Source organism: Ischnura elegans, chromosome 4, assembly GCF_921293095.1.
Source record: "Ischnura elegans chromosome 4, ioIscEleg1.1, whole genome shotgun sequence".
Classification (NCBI taxonomy): Eukaryota; Metazoa; Arthropoda; class Insecta; order Odonata; family Coenagrionidae; genus Ischnura; species Ischnura elegans.
The window spans coordinates 113,347,312-113,369,662 of NC_060249.1; the positions used below are offsets into that span (position 1 = coordinate 113,347,312).

General features: G+C 37.9%; 1 protein-coding gene across 1 annotated transcript in view; it reads right to left on the reverse strand.

The window, feature by feature from the left end:
* The window catches only part of LOC124158220 (anoctamin-7-like), a 384,154-nt gene that overhangs the window by 325,518 nt on the left and 36,285 nt on the right, over positions 1 to 22,351 (reverse strand). The window contains exons 2-3 of the mRNA XM_046533409.1: positions 17,104 to 17,616; positions 12,385 to 12,495 (exon numbers count right to left, since the gene is read on the reverse strand). Coding sequence (XP_046389365.1) covers positions 12,385 to 12,495; positions 17,104 to 17,616 — 624 coding nt within the window. The remainder of the gene's footprint in view (positions 1 to 12,384; positions 12,496 to 17,103; positions 17,617 to 22,351) is intronic.

The following is a 22,351-nucleotide window of genomic DNA, read 5'->3' on the forward strand; positions in this document are numbered from 1 at the left end:
TAGGTAAAAAAATTAAGTGGATTTACCCTTAGCCTCGAGGTAGGTCATTGAAAAATTAAGGTAGAAAAGAACACTGGCCATAAATTAGCAACTCAATTTCCTTCAGTTTCACGCGACTAGTACGAATACTTGGTTTAAATCAAATTAACTAGTGCCGAAAATTTACAATGTAATGGCAAAAAAGTTATGAAGGGGTTCAAACCGCAGTAACTTGTGTTATCCGAAAATTAGTGCTACCCTTATTTAAGACCGACAAGATAAACACCCTCATAGCTTTTAGTCTCAGGTAAAGCAAATAAAAATCGCTTAAATTAAAATAATTCACTCAGTACCAATAAAAAAACTTAAAATTAAATTTTTAAATATCTACCTAATATTCCTTTCGCATTTTTCTTGTACTTGAAGGATGGATAAATCAAAATAGATTAAGTCCAAAATATTATGAACAGCTGGCATTAATACAAGGCAGTAAAAAATATTTTTTGTTAATGATACATTTACTTCAGTATAAAATGATTGAAATTTGAAAATCCGTCAAAAACCGGAAATATCGAATAATATGGACACTATTCCTGAGCAAAAAACGCATAAGTAGAAAGAGAAATATTTAACGAAATATAATAAACAGTCATATATCCAGTAAAGAAGTCAGCAGATCCCGGATCACAGCTGGAAGGCGCAATGGATAAAGGTTCATTCACTGCAATGCCGAGCATAATTTACGCTAAATCTTGCGGCAGCAAATTTTCGAGCGGCGTTTTATCCCTCGGAATCCCTCGCCATTATTCAGGTCTCATCCATTCACCCCATACACCGCACTGGTATTCCCTCGACCTCCGAAATTTGTTCCGCAAAATCTATTGAATGTATTCCTCGAATCCGCAAGTGAATAGTCCCTTTCCCTCGCAACTTCTCTATTTTTCCACCCCTTCTCCTCACCCCAAACTCACACCCCCCTCCAACATGCTCCTCTTTGGGTCGTGATCGCGGAAAAGCCTTTGCGGGAACGGAAATTATTTCAGGCAATCCACCAATCAATCCATTTTGAGGGGCCCCAACGCTTAGCCGTGCATCATTATGGCATCGCGCTTTCACTCTTGATTTCAATCCATGCATTGAGAGGAGATGTTTTAAGTGATATAAAAATATTCAAGAACAATATTTTAAAGAAAAGGAACCAAAATATCATTTTTTTGCTCGGCGTTTTTGAAACGATCCAGCTTTAATGAAATAAAATGCTACGCAAGCTGATGAGCATAGAAGTATGCATTAATGACGTATGCGAGTCATCAGAATCATCTATCTACATAAAACAAAAAGTGGTGACAAACACATCACTACCTAATCTTGTGATTAAAATGGTATTGAGTGGCCCTGGTGGGTAGGGCGCTTGGCCACCTACCGAAAGGGTCCCGGGTTCAAATACCGTTGGAAGCCTCTGGACACCCCTAGCATAAAAATCCTCTAAGTGCGTCGAGCTGGCCCAGGGAAAGACACTGGCTGACTACCATAAATTTGAGATAGCCACTCACCTGCGGCTCTGCTCATGGTGAGCTCCAATGGATTCAACTCTAATAAATCGAACATGGATCCAAAAATGGAATGCATGCAATACCCCTTCACAAGGTCCTCTTATTTCCTATATGCACACGATTTATAAAACGCAATCATCAGAAAATAGGCGAGTTTGATATCATTTCTTATACCATAGTCATGCTATTGAAAAAGCAGAAAATATTCGAGAGCTTGAAGTAGATTCAGGTGATTATGATGTTGCCAGCATTCTAGAGAACATTTACTCGCGCAATTTGCCAAGAAAGAATCACTTGTCTCTCTCGGTATTAGAACCCAAATCTCTGGATTGCCAGTCCAGTATACCAAAAGAAGGGGAGCGTGGTAGTATAGTGAATAGGGCTTGGATACAGAACATAAGTTTCTTGGTTCAAATCTCTGGGTGCGTTGATGAAGCCTTGGGACCCCCGCAAAATAAAGCCTCCGACTGCGAAGTAGCCCAGAGAAAGGAACTGGTCCCCTACCTAGGGTGTGAAATTGAAACGCCTGCAGGGGCAGCTGCTATCACATATACTAATTAGTAGGAATGGACGGATCCTGGATTATTTTCGGATCCGGATTCGGATTGGATCCTTGATTTTCGGAGCCGGATCTTTAGGATCGGATATTTTCGGATCCAAATGGATTTTCAAATTCTTGACGCTGAGATTCCCCGATGATTGTTCAATCTCTTGGGAAGAGTCACACTATGTGCCAGTCGTATTTTGCCTTTTTTTATTTTCCACGGCTGAAATTCTCCTACGTAACCTCTGCGAGAGCTTTTAAACAAAACGGTTCATGAGTAGGACAAGAATCGTATGCGACGGCTATTATTTAAAATCGGATCCAGATCCGATGTCTTCCGCGACTTTGGATCAGATGTATCCGATGAAGGGCAATATCCGCGGATATTTGGATCCGAGGTATCCGATCCGACCATCCCTACTAATAAGTAATGACAGAAAAGCACTGCATGAAACAAGTAACTTAGCACATAACTTAGTCCATTATTTTCGAGACCATTCACCGAATTTACGGGGTGACGTTTGAACAAAACCAAATAAAAATGACCCCATTTCCACCATGCATCGAACGCAGCCAGGTCGGAAATTAACATCTTAAACGAATAGATCGAGCAAGTTTTCAAAATGATTCAAGGATACCTAAGTTTCCTCTTACGCGCAGCGACACGAAGCGCTTGTCGAAGGTCGAAAAAGGGGTCATCATTCCACGCATCTGTCGCCAAGCAAACAAAAAAGTCACCACGAATCGATTGAATCCATGGTCGTACGCAAAGGAGGACACCATGTATCTACCGTAGAGAGATAGATGAAAGACAAACAGTCATCTGTCGGTGTGGAGTATTAGAAATTTATAGATGGAATGCGACCCGGTAAAATTGGTCTCAGGCTTCAACGCTTGCTGAGGTCGCAACGCACAGCGGCAGTGAGCGAATGAATGGTGTGCCGCAATTCATCGAAATAATTCGGAATTTTGAAGGGAAATATTAGACAAAACGAAAAAGAACGTACAACCATTCTCACGAGCGTTCAAAATAAGGAAACGCTAAATTTTCCGTTCACTTTCCAGTAGTTAGCGGCGTCAATTAAGTTCTCATCCTTATTATTATTATAAATCTAAATTCTAATATTTATTCGACGCAGCTTAGCACTGAAATTATTTTTACCCAATCACTTAGTCATCAACTCATGACCACGGAGGTGTAAAAAACAGCCCGCGCGTATCCCTAGAGATGCGGTCCAACGGCCCTTTCGGCTCAAAAATATTGATAACTTGAGTTTGAGCCTTGATTGAGTCAAAACCATGCAATTTCCAGGTCATTCCCGTCATGTATCAGATAATTTTCTTTTTAGTTAATCTCATTTCATGAATATTAATTATTAAATTAAAATTTTGACTAGTTTTTTGGCGTGAAAAAAGTACGGAAGCAAAGCGTTCATATTTTATAAATGTTGATTTAATATGAATTATTGATTTTTCATAACCTTAGTCTACTTACATTCATGTTTTTAACGGAAGTACATTCTCCTTGGTATTACACCACCCTATTATTTCTTTGGACTCAAAAAGTCTTAATTTTTTTCACGCTACATTACCGTTCCGTCGGATCTGCGAGGCGAAACTCCTAGAAACCGACCAAGTGGAGGACTCGTGCTCACTGAAGGGTTCTCAGAGCCACTAGAGCGGAGATGGAGGATACTTGTGGATCCTCGTCTAAAGGGGATTGATTGCCCGTATCCTTGGCAACATGAATTGAATACGGGAAGACAACGACGAGAGAACGACCAAGTCCTGCAGAGCTTCGTTTATGCCACTCAAAGATAAATTCCCAACACGGGTACAAAAGTGGAGAGACACGGAGGTGAAATTCTGAGCCATGGTTCAATGCCATTGACGTCAAGAGAGAATAAAGGGTTGCCTAAAAATAAAGGATAAGCAGTATAAAAGGCTTAAAGAAGCATTGTCATAAATGCGCGTTTGAAGATAATTACCACAAGGAAAACTTTCATAAGCGTTGTTCAAAATATTTAAATTTCATTTTTTGGGAAATATTGAAATATATTGGATACTTGAGAAGATTGCTTGCCATATACTATAATTATTCAATGCTAATTGCAATTTCAGAGTGCAAACGATGTCAATAATTGAGTAAATAAAACTCAATATTATAATTCTTAAATTTTTTGGCCTAATGAGGCAATATTTTTTATTTATTTTGACTAATTCCTAATGAAATTTTATCAATAAATAGGAAAAAAAATTACATTAAATCCTAAATAAAATTCCAAAATTTATAACGGAATTTCTGTTTGCATAGGTTGTAAAGACTAATATTTTAATTAATAATCGGCAGGTAAAACGCAAGTTCAATCAAGAAATTATTTCGAAAAAAAAGTTTCTCAAAAACGATGTTTACTTCGTTTCCCGACAGAATGTCTTTGAGATTAATCCAACATCCTGAATCTCATTATTTCCGCTGGATCATGAGCGAAAGAGCAATGAAGCATTAAATAAAGAACGGAGGTGTGATACCTCCTCCGTAACAGGACACGGAAGATAAATAGTAAAGAGAGAAAATTAGATAAAGTTTTGGAATAAAATGCTAAATATAATGGTGAAGCTAATGAGTAAAAATAAAATTACCCAGATTTTCATTCCATAAGTAAAAATAACGATATTTTTTCTTTCATTTTATGAAATATTAGCGATCGGCAATACCGAGTTCACGCTGTCACGGTTGTGTAAGTCAGGGGAGATTATTTCAGTCAACCTTCTGTAATGGCGGGAAGACAGCCGCTAAAAATTTTAACTCTGAGTATATAAGGTGACGATATCGTTAACCTGGCACGAGCAACGCAATACCGCATTTACTAGTATCAACGTCCACAGTAGGAGGTTAAATGCACTTTTTACTTGTTTCCGGTCGAATTAAGCCACTACAAATTGCTGTTTCCTCGTCAATTGAATAATATAAGAATAGCGGACAAAAAGAGAGGTCGGTAGTAACTTTTAAAAGGGATAAGAAGTTGAAATAGGGGGAAAAAGACAGAAAAAAAGTTAAAATTCACATTTCTGGATGATTCTGGGCTACTTATAAAATCGGGTTGCTTAAGGGTTGATGACACGGCGTAATGAGCCTCAACAGAAAGGAATCCCCTATACTGACTGAGTTAATGAGTTGCTAAAGTCAGCAGTTAATTAGGATTTTCTTTCAATGATGCAATTTAGATCAATCATTCCTACTGTCGTAAAATGGTTGCAAAAATTCTATGCCATTCGTGACAACTTTACAATACAAAAAGTCAATGCGGTTCATCGTCGAGGCTTGATCGACAGACCTAGAGGTCGGGCCCAACGTCGGGTTAAGCTCGACCGAACAGTATTTCGAATGCACTTCTCGACGAAACAGTAAACGGTGGCGCTGCGATTATACGAGGACAACGTTCAAGATATATGACGCATTGAAAATTTTCAAAGAATACACTCTTTAATTGAGCGCGCATAATAAGTATACAACAAATAGATTTTTACTTAAAACAATACAATAATAACTTTTATAAGGGCAACATTCAATCCCGTCGATTACCAGGTTACTTGAATTTTACTAAACTTCTACCGCAAATGGTTACTAATGAGATTGAGGGGTAAAAGCTTATTAATGAAATTAAGAAAACACCCACTATATTTTACTATTGTGAATTATTTCGATGAATAAACATCATTGCAGTTGGTTTTATTAGCATTTTTTTCGTAAATGATATTGGATAAATGTTCAATTGGTATTCATATACCTAACAGAATAACTGACCGGATACCTAACCGCATATATGAGCAGGAAGTGGGACGGGTCGTGGAGATGGTCAGGAGACGGAGGTCGTGCTTACTAAGTCACTGAGAACAATTCACATGAAGTTCAAACGAAGTGCATCAAAATAATGTTCATACTCTTTCTTTCTTTTATTGACTCAGCAGTTCCATTGCAGGAAATAAATACAGCACAGCATCACTTCACAAGTTCTTCAACTTTCAAATAACGAGTTTTGAAATGCAATTTAGACTACTTATGTTTCTAGTGGATCAATTTGTACTGGATTACTGATATCACATTGTTATCAACACAGCGATCCTATACAATTCCAAAGCATACAAATCCCTGAGAAATTTAGTAAACCTGTAGGAAACTGGCAATTGAAACGCTAATATCCGAATAAATAATCTCGGGGCTATGACTTTTTTTTGCCGGTAAGTACGTTGTCTCTTTTCTGCTCTTCACAATTTCACGAAATGGCTTTCATTCCAGGAAAACTATATTTCTTCAATTTCCTTCCATCTTTATAAAAATTGTGAAAAGATATGGGCGCCACTAACGAAGTCGTACGTTCGATCTCACGCTTTGGCCAAGAGAGCGTAATTTTCGCTTCGGTATTTTTTTTCCTCGAAGAGCATTCATTTTCTGGGACAGCTGCGTTTTCGAGAGCCAACAACATTAAGATCGTCGGCTATGCACACTCCGTATGCAGATAATTACGCTCAATGATGAATTATCTTTTTCGTCGCGCCCGCATTGCGCATTTTGCGTTGTTGATGCCTCTGGTGGTTTCCACGCGACCGACGAGATGCGGTCGAACGAGGGAGGGGGAGAGTTGGTTTCAAGGGGACGAATTGGAGGCACGATTGTGACAAAGGGACCAGCACACTGTGTGGTATTTAAAGAAAACAAAAAAGGAGAACATTATTTTTTTTCTTCCTAAGAGGACAGCACGATACTTCCCTAGGAACTTAAAAATAGGGTCAAACTAGCTTGAAGTTCCGGCCTTGAAGCAAAAATCGAGGCGAATTATCGCAAAAGCGTGCCATCACACGCTTTGCTACCTCAGATCCCTTTGCTATCGAGTTAAGCAAACCTAACGGAAAAAAATACGTTTATCAAAGCACTAACGCTCAACTTCACTTAATAAAAATTGCAAATGTGCAATTGCTATTCTGACGGATCACATACAATATTGTTTGAACCACATTTGAAAACATCTATACTGCTTAAGATGAGACTTATTTGCGTTATTTTAACCTGAAAATACATAATAACAATCAGAAAAACGCGCCCTTAGATACGTCTTCGCTGAGGAAGTCCCTCAAGCTTACGAATCATATGCATTCTTCACCGCTGCAGGGACAATTATTTACAAATTCGGAATTTTCAATCAAAGCTAATTTGTTCAGACTTTTCATATACTTTGAATATGATTTCTTTAAAAAAAACTTCAAAACTCTTAATTTAAACAATCAATAGTAACAATATGCCTATTCAGGAAAACACGTAAAATGCTTCATCATCACCTTAGATAGCATAGGAATTTCTACCATTTTTTGTTGTCGCTTTGTTATGCAATATACAGTTAACGAAAACGAATACGTCACAATAAATAAGTGTCAAAGTACTTGAACTAGGGCCAATGCATGTAACATACACGAGTCACCTACCTATCTATAAAAGTGGCCTTAGCGGGTAAAATCAGACTCTGATCACAATAGCTGAAATTATTGGCCACAATTCTCGAACAAAGTCGGGGAAAATTTTCAAAAAGGGAAGGAGAAATTAATTTTAGTTAATGAGGCCAAATTACAGATAAATTATACTGATATTATGCGGATACTAATTATACGGATATTATGTACTCCGCATTTCAGTGCAGCTATTTTTAAAGATGATGTATTACCAGCTCAAGAAGCCGAAATGGCGACATAAGAAAATTAATTAATCTCGCATCTATTACTAGCCTAAATACACCATTTTTCCGTCAGGCCTTTCAACTGAATGTATTAAATGCTATCAAATGCGTTTGGCTGGGTTTCCATGCCTCGTAAAAATAATGCTTACATTTCTCTGTTTCCTACATCTCTCTGCTGAATTAATGACCTTCTTGTTCCTTGGTTTGTTAGGTCAAGAGTATTTCTCTGCCTCAATATCGGTTTTTCAATATTTTTCTAGAAATGATAACGTCGATAGAATTTCCCGTTCATCCATTTTAATGCGATTTAGAAGTAAATTCATGTAAAGCTTAATAATCCAATTGATTAAATCAAAGAGAATATGTATTTATTTACCGAAAATTACCTCTTTATTTTCAACGAAAAAGAGCATTTCTATTGGTCAATGGCAGGATTTTCCACGCTCCTCACCACAAATAAAAAATCTCCTGATCGTACCGCAACCACCATTACTTGCGTGAACTACAGCTGTTTATACTGCGTAATACGGAATTTTTTCGCTTGAAAAACCTTTTAATTCCCACAATGTAACAAAAACTCATTCCGAGGAAGATTCGGTAATACCAGATACCCTTTAAAAACACTTTTCCACAATATGAAAACTACACTGATTGTTTCCTAAAATCGGAAACTCTTTCACTCCTAGAATTGAGTACACTTGATTTCAAGTTTATCATAAACAAATAATAATTGCAAATGTACCTTAATTCCCAAAAAATAAATCAATATTAAAGTTTAATTATTGTTTTTAATTGAGAACTAAATTTTCGCGCATGAAATCTCATAAATGAAGTATGAACTAAACGGTATATATTAAAGTTTGGGCCAATATAAATTTTAAAATTTGTATTCATATAGAAGATTGAAACCTTATCTTGTCAACTTCATTACAAACAGACAATATTTTCGGTAACACTACTTCACTTCTAAGCCATATAATTGGTCTCGGGCTTTTAACTAGAACCGTCACATTATGAGTTTCTAATTATAGAAAAGCAAATTAGACCATTTAAAAAACTTCTTCAAGGTATTCTAAGATAAGAGAGGAAAAAACCTCGTATTTGAAAAAAATTATACAGACTTCTTTATCTCTTAAGTAGTTATAATTTTTCCCAAATTAGTAATCTAACTTTATTCCAATGAATGATTCACTTGAAATAAAAAATAGGATTTTCAATAGGATACGTTCATTGCGACCAAAATTTTGAAAAACAACTCATCCATCGCGTTCAAAGCTTTGAACATTATAGGCTTTGAACAGAAAACCTTAATCCAACATTGTTAAAGATTTAAATACGTTCAACTATTTATTCTTACTCTTCAAGTCTATAGCGCACTCAAATAAAATTCTTGAGTTTTTTTATGCAATAATATGTCAGACGAGAAAAAGTTTTGGGGTCAAATTAATTGCATTACGTAATTGCAATTGACATTGGAGCAAAACGATACATCTATTCATTAGTAGTGTAGAGCAAAATCCTATAAAAAATTGTTGGATGATATTTTTCCGTAAATGTAGAATGGGCAAAAATGAAGAAATGCGTCAATGTCATGAGGAAAATTTTTAAAATTGTGTAACATAAGATATCGATAACTTTCTTCAATTTACCAAGACACGCATATAAGAAATATTTCATGGTACGAGGATACCATGCTGTGATTATTTTTAAAAAAATGTTCATTCAAATCACACGTAGGAAGCACCTCCAAAGAAAATGATTATTTAACTGTAAAATATAATCAAATGATGCTAAATCGAGGTTTGGCGGAGGGAAAACTAAAAATAATCGGCTGTTGAAGAAAATTGGGAAATAGGATGTGGGTTCAAATGCTTTCAGCAAACATCAAAAACGACTAGAGAAATTATCTACTTATCCATTTCACTGTGGTTTTTTTACTTGAATAGGGATTCATCTCAATATTCATCTACACACATTCCGTATAAGAATTCACTCACAATAAAAAATAGGGACTGGGGCGTCGTTCACAAAGGAGAGAGTTTGTCAAGCAAGTGTGGTAGAGAGTGAACAGGAAAGTGTGAAGTGTCCCTTCGTACTTTGAAGGTAGAGCTGGATGGTAAAAGGTGATAAAAAGACGGTTTATAAATGGTGTAATGGTGAAACACGTGAGAGAAAGTCATCAAATTGCAATGTCAGTCATACACATCAGTGTAATTCAGTGAAATCACAATTTCCGCAATTATTGCGAAAAATATGGAATAAAATATTTAATAATAACTAATACTAGCAACAGACCTGTCTCTCTACATCTGTCACTACTCGCACTGTTGTCACTATTCAGGATATAAACTGAGTCAATGAAATTATCCAAACCCCTCGTATTACACCACGTTACCCCAAATACAATAAATACATCTTTGATAAGAAGTTAAAATTTTCCTTATTTTAAGAATTTTATACAAGGGACCTTTAATTACCATAGTAATGTGAACATAAAAAAAAGTTATCCATTTAAAGACAAAAATAAAACTGAGTGAATGACCTGGTTAAAAATATCATCTATTTAACCACAAAAAGCACCCACCAGGCTACAGTAATGATTTTGCACTGGAATTTTACGGTGCACCAGGCCTCGTCGATAGAGATTTTCCGTTATTCCCACATAATCCAAAACGGCAACGTTTTTAAAAAGCATTAAATTGTAATTTTAGTGACCAAATCGCACGAGAGATTCTTCGAAAATTTCGATGTCATACTGAGATTTGGATTTTTTTTCAAATTTACTTACGAGAGAGGGGCGACCATTGACGCATGACAAAGAACACAGTGACAGATTGACAAAAGACAGGCGGGTCATCAGGATACCGGTGAGAGCAATGGCAGGCATATTTTGACACTCAACGTTTCAACGGACTTCAACTTCCAAATTGACTAACAAATGATGGACATAAGCGGGAGCAAAAGGGATTTTGTGTCCACCATTTGTCTTCGATAATGGATCCGATAAGAATGAAAAATTGAGAAGGCAGAACAGAATATGCCGAACATTCCCGAGCGTTAAAATTCGTGTTCAACTCGCAATCTTTCCCAGACATTAAAAATAAACTACAAGCAAAAAAAAAGCGTAGCTAATCGTTCGGTAATAATTTTTGCGACATCGGTGTGGAGATTTGGAGGGTTGGCCTAACTTTTAGCGACGCTAATCAGATCGATCCCGGATGGAATTTTTCTATTACGCCATTTGCTTGGTTAATTAATCCCAAGATAGAGCGGGGAAATAAGCTTATTTGCCAAACCATAAGAATTCACATGCCATTAAGTGATTGATACATTGATGAAAATAACGCTTAAATAAAACATTGATGCGACTCGATCGCTCCTTTTACAATGAGGATCAAATTCAGGCTTATATAGGTAACTAAGATGTGAGAATTAAATCGGAATTTCATTACTGCTTTTCCAATTATTTATTTCCAAAATGAAAGCAAAAAGTTTTTTTTTCCACAGTAACGAAGTCACGCACATTACATAGCACGATGAAAGACTCATTAGGAAGAAGAAAAAAACATAAGCACAATGCCATTCAGAGTGATAATAATTTTTTGACCTTACTGCGCATTTTATGATATATAAATGATATATAAATGCCCCTTCTTATTTATATAAATGATATATAAATAAGAAGGGGCAGTAATGCAACCCGCAACATTGTCCAACTTTGATCGCAAAGGATATATCAGGCTATGGTGATAACTAAAACATATACATCAATTAAATCAACGTTGCGATTTACAATCACTTTTTTCCTCAAACATGCATCTGTGTTGGACATGATAAATCATTAAAGACCTTTATGTCACCAACTACTCGAATTATTACATTCTCCAAATTTCGTCACAACAAAAGCTGCAACGAAGGTACGCGTATAATAGACAGATGTCACCGTGCATTTTCACTGGCAAAAATTAAAGTTCGCATGACGTGGCAAGCATTCTGGCGCCGGATATTAATTTCAGGAGGATAAATTTGTATCTCCGCGACATACGAATACTGTCTCTCGCAGGAGTTACACCATCAAATCATCAATCATGACTGCTAACAATACTTTCGCCACAACACGACTGAGACCGTAAACGAGATAACAAAAGCATCGCGCCGCGCAAGGCTGGAGACTACGGCCGTGAATAATAACCGCAAGTAAAAATGAGCTTGATACATTTCCGAGACCTCACATTTCTGTAGCACTAAACATGGCTATGCAACCATTAAACCGCCATTTTTACGAGTTCACGCGAAACAGGAATACGTAGGATGATAACAAAGAATAACGCGAAAGCCATATATGTATATCAATAGTGTAGGGAGATAAAATTTTAGATTGAAGAACGAATACAAGGTGCATTGATGATGAAGGATAAGAGCGCAGTTAACCGAGAAAAAAATTGAATGAGGAAGATTGCTTAGATGACCACGAATAAACGCTAGAGTATCGCTCTCATTCAGTGATCAATGTGTATTGGGGACAGTGAAATCGTGACTTTACGAGGCAAGTGATAGAAAATACGAGGAACACGACTCTTACCTGCAGAGGTGCTCTCATGCTTAATTCCTCGGCGTAGTGACAGAGCACGGGCCACGGCGCATGCAGTTTGATGAAGTGGAGAACCTTGGACCGGCCACTTTCCACCACTTCCTGAGAAAAGAGATGGTCCAATTACATAACACAATAACCGAAGCAAACTTAAAATAGGAAATAAGAACTAGAGATATGTGTCGGTTGTGACGATTGGAAAGTACTATGCTATGGAAATGTAATAGAAGACAATCACACGCCGACACAAATTTAACATTAACAATGATTCCCTCGAAACGTAATTTTTACCCGGGTGAAGGCATTTTAATAGGTACGGAAGGCACGGAGGATATCGTTACTCTGTGATTACGACGGCAAAGGACTTAGGACCATCCAGGTGCAGTTAAATACAGAGGGCTAATGCAGCGTTCCAACTATGGGATACGATAAGAAAGCTATTTCGAGCCTTGTTGGCTAGATTAGAGCCTTGTTGGTTAGGTTGGTTGGTTAGACACTGCGCAAAGCGCAGCAATGCATAGTTGCAGTGTTACGAAAGCCAAATTTGTTATTTTCCGCAGCGTGTAAGCACGAATATTCACCCTGAGAAAGATAACACACTGCACCTTAGAAACTTCGGTTCTCATCGACGCCTGAACCCGTCTAAAAACCCGAGAGGATTTCATAATCATCACTCAATCATGAAATATACGACCCTAATTGACTTGATAATTATTAGGGAAGCATATGGGATAACATATAATGGGAATATTTTCAGGTTACCGCTAAGTTAATATTTTTACCAGTTTCCAACTCAACATTTCATATTTCATAATGAATCTCGCACCATCATTGAAGAAAATGAGTTTATATCATAAATGTCGATAATTACGAAGCATTCTTACTTAACTCTTAGAAAAATTATTAAGTATAAACCTTAAGCTTCACGCTATGATTAAACTCTAATTGAATTTCAATTAGTTATCTCAAGAGAAAGAAATAATGTGCCAATGTTTACGCAAATTGGCGAACTAAGTTAATAATACTTCAATAGGCAATCTCTTAAAACCATTCTCCCACTAAGCTCAAGTTGTTGAGCGGACGTGTCAAGTACATCACAATTATTTTTACGGCTGTGCAGTCTATGAAACCAAAGAAAACCTTGTACAGGCAAAGGATATTGTACCCTCGGAAACAAGATGCGGTAGCATTTCTCGCGAATACGCGAGGCTAAATTTCTCCGTCAGAAGCGCCGGCCAAGTTTCACCTTCAAAACTTAGCTCATGAGGACTTCCACGAATTCGACTTTCGAAACCTTTGAATCTCAAAGGTTTCGACAGTTTTAGCCCACATCTTAGGGTCCTTTCACCCAAGAACTGGTTGAAGAGATTTGTACGAGCAAGTTATGATGCCCACTCGTGCGACTTTGTTCGAGGTTTGTCCAAAATCGTGCAACAGATATTCTTGCCACACATTTTTCATAAAAACATTAGCCCGCACACGCGATATTCCTTGATGATTAAAAAATTCTTAAATAGGGCACAAAAAAGATGGAAATCTAGCTACTGAGTCGGTACCTTGCGGGTCCGTGCGCCAACCTACGGTATACAGACTATACTTTGTTTCTAGGTTTTATGTATATACTTGACTAAAGCCAAGTGGCAACAAGAAGCCAAAACATAAATACCTTATAGAAGAAATGTAGCGACGACGAATATGACCTGCCTTGCACTTAAAGACGTTTCTGAGATTTAAACGCCCAGAATCTTCAATAAAATTGTACAAAGTGCTTCATATTCTTTTAATTATGGATTTCTTTCATTACATCATGCTTAACTCGACTGATACAACAGGGGTAACTCCTTCAAATTCAGAAACATAAGAATAAGTAATATTTTTCACTCAGCGGCAAAAAATCCATCTTAGCACCGTATTTATATAAATTCACTATATTTCGAGCGTTGTTGGTAAGATTTGAATCCACGTCGCAAAGCGCAGAAATGCATAGTTGTAAGCACCGTTTAGATAATTTTAATATTGATATTTTATATAGAGTGGTTGACAATGGCGGCAAGATGGACTTAATTAAAATTTACGGAAATATTGCATTTCATAAAACATAAGGCGAATTAAGAATGAAGTTGTGGCGATAAAGAACTCATCTTCTCTAAGCGTGTTTGCCCATGCCCTTTCAATAACCTTTTTTTACAGAAAACCTTGATCCTTCCTCCTAGAATAGTCCAAAATCTCTCCCTCACTTATTTTTCCTTCTTATCACCCCACCTACCCAGTTCAGCCATACATAATTGAAGTCAAATGCATGCTATCCAGGCATGCTATTGAAAATAATAGACGCATGTCAAAAATTAGTTGAGCGAAGGAAATAGGATGGAAAATTGTTAAATAGTCTTTCATGAAAATGAATTTTTACTGTGTGAATTCATCACCAAGTATTAGTATTCAACTGATTCAAGAGGAATAAGGCGACCTAGAATTCAAAAGGGAACTAATGAGCAATTATAGAATAATTCTCAGGGTTGAGATATAGAACTTGGTGTCATTCTCAAATCTGTGTCACTTACAATGTTGATGTAAAAAGTTGCAGAATTACGTGAGGTAATAAAGAGAAATGGAAGAGTTATACATGGTTTAATTAAGAAATTTTCTCCGTATTTTCTCTTCAATTTCGTCAAAAATCCCATTTTTCCTTCCAAAAATCTTTTGCTTCGTTAATCTGAGCATCTTTTGCCAAGCAAATGGGATTATTTATCTTTATGATGACTACATTTTTCAAAAATCAGATATAACCTTTAATATTTACGCTTAAAATATCAAGCAACAAACTATAGGAAGGTATTGCAATTTAATTTTACTTCATTTCCCATGAATTATAACGAAAGTTTCCCTGAATTTAAGAACATCAATGAGGCCTTAGTGATTTCGTCTTTACTTGGGATATGAACATCGACATATAATCGAGCGGGGAATATTGGTACCTCTTAAATTTCCCAACCGCCAACAACTACCAACTGTCTCACCGGTATTAAGGATTATTCTCAAAACGTAATAAAGCCCATTTAAAGCTGCAAAAACGATCAATTATTCATGAAACCCTGCAATAAAGCTTCTAAGTCACGCAAGCTGCCGTAACAGGTGTGAATAGTACCCCAATGGAGAGACACATGACGCACATATTTCCAGAAGCAAGAAAAAGTAAATAACTGAAAACGACCTTGGCGCGTACAGAACCGTAAGATAAGCTAATGAGGTTCTGGGTTGGCAGGTAATCGATAAACTTTCCGGGGGCAAGGGTTAAATATTTTCAAAAATTAGACCAACCGAGAAGGCATACTACGTGCTATGTCCTTTTTCACTATTTCCATAGTCCATTTCGGTACCGTGACGTTCTCAAATGAAATGATATACCCGGTGAGAAACCAATGTCACTATTGATGGCCATAAACAGCCCACATGGCAAGCATAATGATAGGCAGTTCACCATCTAGTGGCCACGATGGAGTCTGAAGGTCATTTTCCGAAAGGGAATCCCTGAGATCTTTGCAATCTTTGCAATTAATTATATTATATTAATTAATCTAATAAATGACCTTATTTCAAGCGGACGTTTAGCTACCGATCCGGCCATATACTTTTCTCATTTGAAACTAACGTCATCTTCTCGAAATTTTCAGGTTACTTAGTGGGGGAACTTGCCAACATTTGCTTGTGTCTAAAATATGAAAATTTTACCTCAACATTTTCTCAATCGTAAAATTATCTTCACTTCGATAGATTGAGAATATGAGACATAGGATACTGTTGACTGAGGTTTGAATACCCTGATTTTTTTAATATGTTAGAGCAAGTTAAAAAAAATAATAAATAAAGGCTAGCCTATTCATTGTGACTATTATTTTCATGAATCCATCATGTTTCATAAGGTGGCAAACTAAGTCTTCTCGCAAGGGTTTTTAGAAGACCTCTCTTTTCTTCCACAATTCTTAGCACTTCCTCAACATTTATGTACGGAGGATACACCCTTTAACTGAACACCTACGAAAGTTGACTCCTCTCCCAGAATTATTTTTTCTGGCTGCGCCCTAATCAGAATGGGGTGGATTTTGAATAGGATATATACGGGAATGGGGTGTTTCCCGTGATACGCGAGACGGACCGCTCGATTAGTATAGGTTAGGAGGACTTGGAGGGAGGAACTTCGCGCGGTGCGAGCTTCCAAAACCTGCAAGTTAACTATTCGAGAGAAATTACCCATTGTCAGTCTCGGTGATAGCGGAGTAGAGTTCATTCCCGGGAACGGGGGTTCGAGTCCTGCCTGGATAACTTAACCGTATCCAAGATATAAGGGTTTTTAGTTGTGCATTTTTAATTAATGTATATTCCCCGCCGGAAAAGGTCATATGGATGCTGTTTTCGGGGCAAATGGATTATGAAAAAAGGTATCAATTTCCTAAAAAGCTGAAGTGCATAGATTTTTCTGCAGATATATTTCCCAATGCTAAGAGGTCCCGCTGAATCTTTCCTCACACATTTCCTCTAACACATTCAGTCTGAGTTTAAAATATAAATGTGCAGAAACGATCACTTCTTCGTCCCCACTACCACATAGCTTAGTGTGGAAATGGCGCAGCTTAGAGTTTAGTAATTGTTCTGTTCTAAGCAACAACAATGCCAAATCCACACGCGATTCGCCCGCCATCTAGTGCAACTCACCTCCTCCATGTCGATGCCCGCCCTGACGAGGTGCGTGAGGAACCTCTGCCTCCAAACCACCTGCTTCTCCGACCGCCTGACCTTCTCGCCAGATGGCAGGCTGGACTCGGCCGAGTTCCCGTGGATCCACGAGCCCCAAACGCCCCCTCCCTCGCCTCCAGTGTACAAATATGAGAAGGCCCCACCGCCCTCACTGATGGGGGGCCCTCCCAAGGCGTTGATGCTGTTCGTGCTGTTGGCCGTCATCCCACCCCCAGAGTTCCTCAGCGACTCCTCGTACACGAGCACAAAGTCCACCTTCCGACGACCGTCCCGAAAGTAGGTGGTGTCCTCCACGCCCCCGTCCCTCTTCGGAGCGGACGTCGACGGTGCGGCGGCGGCGGCGTTGCCTCCGGGGGCGGAGGACGACGAGGGGCCTGCCCCCGGTAACCCCAGGTCGCCCACCTCCTCCTCTTCCGTTTCGGGGGAAGGCCGGTAGGCGGCACCCGCGTCGGAGGAGTCGCAGTTTTCCTGCTGCGAAATACAGATAGGAGCAGGGTTAGTTTTAGAGTGATCTAACACAAATACAACACACAATTATGTAGGAACCAAAAGAGAATATTGAAATAAATAAATACGGATGGTTTCAACTATTGTGGTGATAATGACTTAAAATCACTGAATACTAAATATAATGAATTGAATGAGGATAAAATGCTTAAATGGCTCACTATTATAGGGAGATATTTCAAAAAAGAGAAAAAAATACCATTTAATAATACACATTGCATGGATTATTGCAACAGTTCTCTGTAGGAAACGTATAATTACAATGATATAGATGGTAAAAGGTTGCTAAAGTATGTTGTACCTCGTACCTTTAATTATATGCCAAAGACTATTCTTAGGCCGAAATTAAAAGAAAAGAGAAAAAATGGCAAATTAGCGATACCGTGACCTAGTAACACCTTTAAATAACTTGACGTTTTTAAGTAATAATATTAAATTCTCTTATTTTGGTTTCAAATTTCCTTAAAAATTTTAGCGCCATGTTATTTTTGTTGAATTTGTTTATGAAATTGAAATTTTAAATTAAATAAAAATGTTATGCTGGCAATATGCCACTGTGTAGTACAAATGGAACCTTACGACAAGCTTTATTGCTTAGGAGGACCAAGTTGTACATGCAAATAAAGATAATTATTACTATTATTTGAGGAGTCAGTGTCGTGAATTAACGTATCTTTAAGGGAGCTCAAACATCGGGGGAAAAGCGAAGAGCTCGAAATTAACAAGCGGCTATGCATGAATTGTAAAGATAAAATGTCATTTTTTCAGTAATTTTCATCCATGCTTAATTACGACAACCCATGAAATAAAAAATCCACACTAATTAAAATAAAACGGGAATCAGGGCAAATACACTATTCCAGCGATTTCGGGTACATGATTTTATGTTACTTGAAAACAGATATAATGCAATACTTCTCCATAACTTTTGAGCCATTTGAGAAGGAATACGTACTTTAATGATAGATAATTCAGAATTATTTATACGTTTAAAACCGAAATCTTCTCCCACAATGTCATCTTTCTGTTTCGATCAAATAGTCATTTAAGTTCAAGACGACATATTTCACTCCTTGAATCACTACAACTATCTAATAATAGATTTGGAACTATTTATTACCTTTTTTCCTGCCAAATCCTCCTCCTTTCACCCTTATCAAGACTCAAGTATCATTGTTACACAATGCAATATGGATAATTGAAAACTTATTTTTTAGTTTTAGAAACAAAGTTTTTTGAATTTTTACAGAAAAAACACAACTGCCGCCATCAGCCCTGAAGGAAACTGCAAAAACAATCAAACTCGCTATGAGCTACTGAATCTAAAGTAATTTTTTCATGTGATCCATGTGTCACATCAGAGATCAATTATCTTCTACACAGTCTCAATATATATAGGCACATTCATGTATTTTTTGGGGGAGAATTTACATAATTCTCAGGAATTATCCCTCAGAGAATCCGTAGCGGCGGTGTATAAGCTAAGTATTTGATTCAATGCAACGGTTCTTTTTTTCAATAAAACTTGTCATTTCTTAGTGGAAATCAGGTATTTTTTCAAGGACGACTGAAAATTTGATGCTTCAAATTCTTCCAATGTTTTTTTTTCACCATGGTTTTATCATTATGCTCTCACATTTTTCTCTCGCACCAATTATGGCTTTATTCTTAAATACCCAGGTGTGATATAATAGTAATCGCAATAATAAAATATTGTTAGTTTCATCAACTTTGACGATTGAATACCATTTCCGTACGCATTGTTTTTAGCGCTAGAAGTTCAGAACAGCAACCTGCCCTCCAATGTCACTTCTTGGTTTTAAATTTACTCTCAGGTAAAGAAAAATTCTTATGCTGGACGTCTGTTGAGTATTGCTTAAGATTTACAAGAGTGGAGGTGAAAGCCTCCTTCAGCTAGAGTTATTTGCCCCATTCGAAGCTCCAAAAGAGAGGCAGCCTCGTCCAACAAATCTGCGGGTAAAGTTGTTTTCAGGATCATCAACACTACTCTGCATTCCACAAGAGGTCGCACAAGTATGTCGCACGCTGCTCCTCCTGTTTACATCTCAGATAGGCGAGAAAAGCCGGTGCTAGAGTTAGATAAGAGAAAACCTTTTAGGAGAGAAGCCGCTCATGAACTTGTACTTAATAGGTGAGAAGCCTAAATAGAGGAGAAAAATACCGCTTCTTCAGACTCTCGCCTACCCAAGGGTCGCATATTGATTGCGTGATTGGTTATCAATCGTTAAAAACATTGAAAAAGGCAAAAGAGGTAAATATTGTTATCGTCTTTCATTTAGCAGTTGGTGTTATAAGTAAGAGTGAAATTAATATCTAGCGAATCATGTTACGTTATTTGAATTAAATATATTTCATTCAAAGTATCCTCTGAATTTTTCTCCGCGTAGAGGGTCTTGGAAGACTACTCGGGTTTTTCACCGGGTTATGGTTGACATTTCTGCCGACGTTTCGGGAATCTAGTCGGTTGCCTATTTCATGGCCGTTGACGCGTTTTAGGGCTCGAGCTTACTTCCAATATTTCATCCGGTTAATTGCATCAAGGTTTGTTTTATACTTAACAACGGCACCGTAACAACATAGGAACCAACGCATAAAGTAATAAAACTCTCGCAATTCAAAACATCACCATTGTGAAAATATGATCTTTTCAAATGCCACTTACATGAGTCATGATGCAAGATACAGGTCAGTAAGGCTATATGATCGCTGATGCAAGTATCCAAACTTCCTCAACCTCCACTAGGTATAAACAATGGTAACAATCACTGGTAATAATCACTTTCCACCAATCACAAAACTAAACGCAGGCCGATATATCTACAAGAGGATAGGTAGCCGAAGAGGAGAAAAAAGCCGATAACACGTCGCAATACCTTATATTTATAGCACTACGGGTCTTCCTAACAGTAAACACGAGCTAAGAGTCATTTCCGCATTAGTTCTATTTTGCTTTCTTTCGGCATTTAGGTACTTAGAATTCCAGTGCTTCCACGTTCGTGCTCAAAATACCAACACTTAATTCCTGCTTGCTTGCTGAAGCAGGAGTTTAAACAATAACAAATCTCAACCAACTAGACGATGAAACATCCAGGGTATGAAGCAGTTAATTCCATTAAGTGTAGTCCTGAGAAAAGCATCCATGCCAAAAATAAAGATCTGTAGAAAACACATCTGATGTGATCGATGAGGCAAATCACGCCGCTCCAGAGAACTAGTCAAGACCTTAAACTCACCAAACTACATATTTTTCGGTATTTGATATCGAACATGATCTCCTATCCGAGAGTACCTAAGTGGGTTACGAATTCATAAAGCACAAATGGGAAGAAAGAAAGAGTTGCTTAATAAGTCAAGCGTTTAGCGTCAACTGCCGTTACAATCCAAAAAGCAAGAGAGCAAATCTCTGTTAGATACGTACGCAGCCGCCCCGTCATTTTTTTCCCATCGCGTCCTTCGCGCCAACTCGTTATCAATATCCACGAAATAAATGAGGAATTTTTTAAAGAGACGGCAACGCTTCGGAACGTTGATTCCATGAATAACCGGATATCCTGTTATGTTCCTCTCACTACATTAATCTCTGACGCCCCCGACCACCTTATTCCAAAAAATTGCGTAGAGCGCGGTTAGAATGCATGGCGAGAGTCTGAATTAAGTAAACAAGAGGTAGATATCAAGGAGGTTATAAATATCTGGGGAGGCGCTGTTTCCAAGTTTTTAGCATGGTCAAAGTTCCGCCATTTTGGTTTGACAATTTTTGGAATTAGTCTCCCACTGATATTTAAGTCTAAGTTTTGTTCTGAAAATGAACTACATTCAGTGAAAATCACAAGTATGTAGCCAGTGATTGTCATCGCATTTTCCCCATCATTCTCGATGGTTCTATAAATGTATAAACTCTGTGTCTGTTAGCCATATTACTGGTGGGGATATCCTTGAAAATTTACTTTATTACTGTAATTGTCAGTTTTCCGTTGGTTAATAATCAAATTAAATACCAGTATGGGCCCCCGCGCACTGGTAACCTTATCAAAGCAACTATTTAGTGGCTAAAAACTCAAGTGGTCTATTCCTGCCGGCAACAGTTTACTCAACCTCGGAATAGGTCCGGACGCAATTATTTAACAGCGGCAACTAAAAATCCGCCCGTGCGCGAGGCCGGAGTCAATGCCGTGTGTTTCATTGGAACTTCCTCAAAGCAAATGAATAGTTGCTTTGAGGAAGTTCCAATGAAAGTGCGCGGGGGCCCTATAAGGGCAGGTAAATGACTATTTTACTCCCGCAAAATTTTATTTTCATCTGAGCTGGTTGTAGAACGTAACCATGGTGATTGATAATAATTTTTCCCTGGGAAAAGATGTTTGAGTCATACCTTCGCGAAGCCTGCCGATGAAGTAAGAAAAAAAGGTTCACATTTTGCCTTCTATAGGTTATTTTAATGTATTAACGAGTTCTCACCAAAAATTCACCAAATAGTATAAGCATTGACCCTTATGGGATTGTCAATGTTTTGGTAAAAGTGGGCGTGGCTTGTCCTACCCAAGCACCCTCATTCCGGCCGCACTTCGCTCCACGCTCGAAACCAGTGGTGCAGCCCTCCAGATATTTACAACCTCCTTGGAAGGTGTGAATGAAATCAGAGGAAAATATCTCAAGTCTCACATTGGGGTCAAAATCC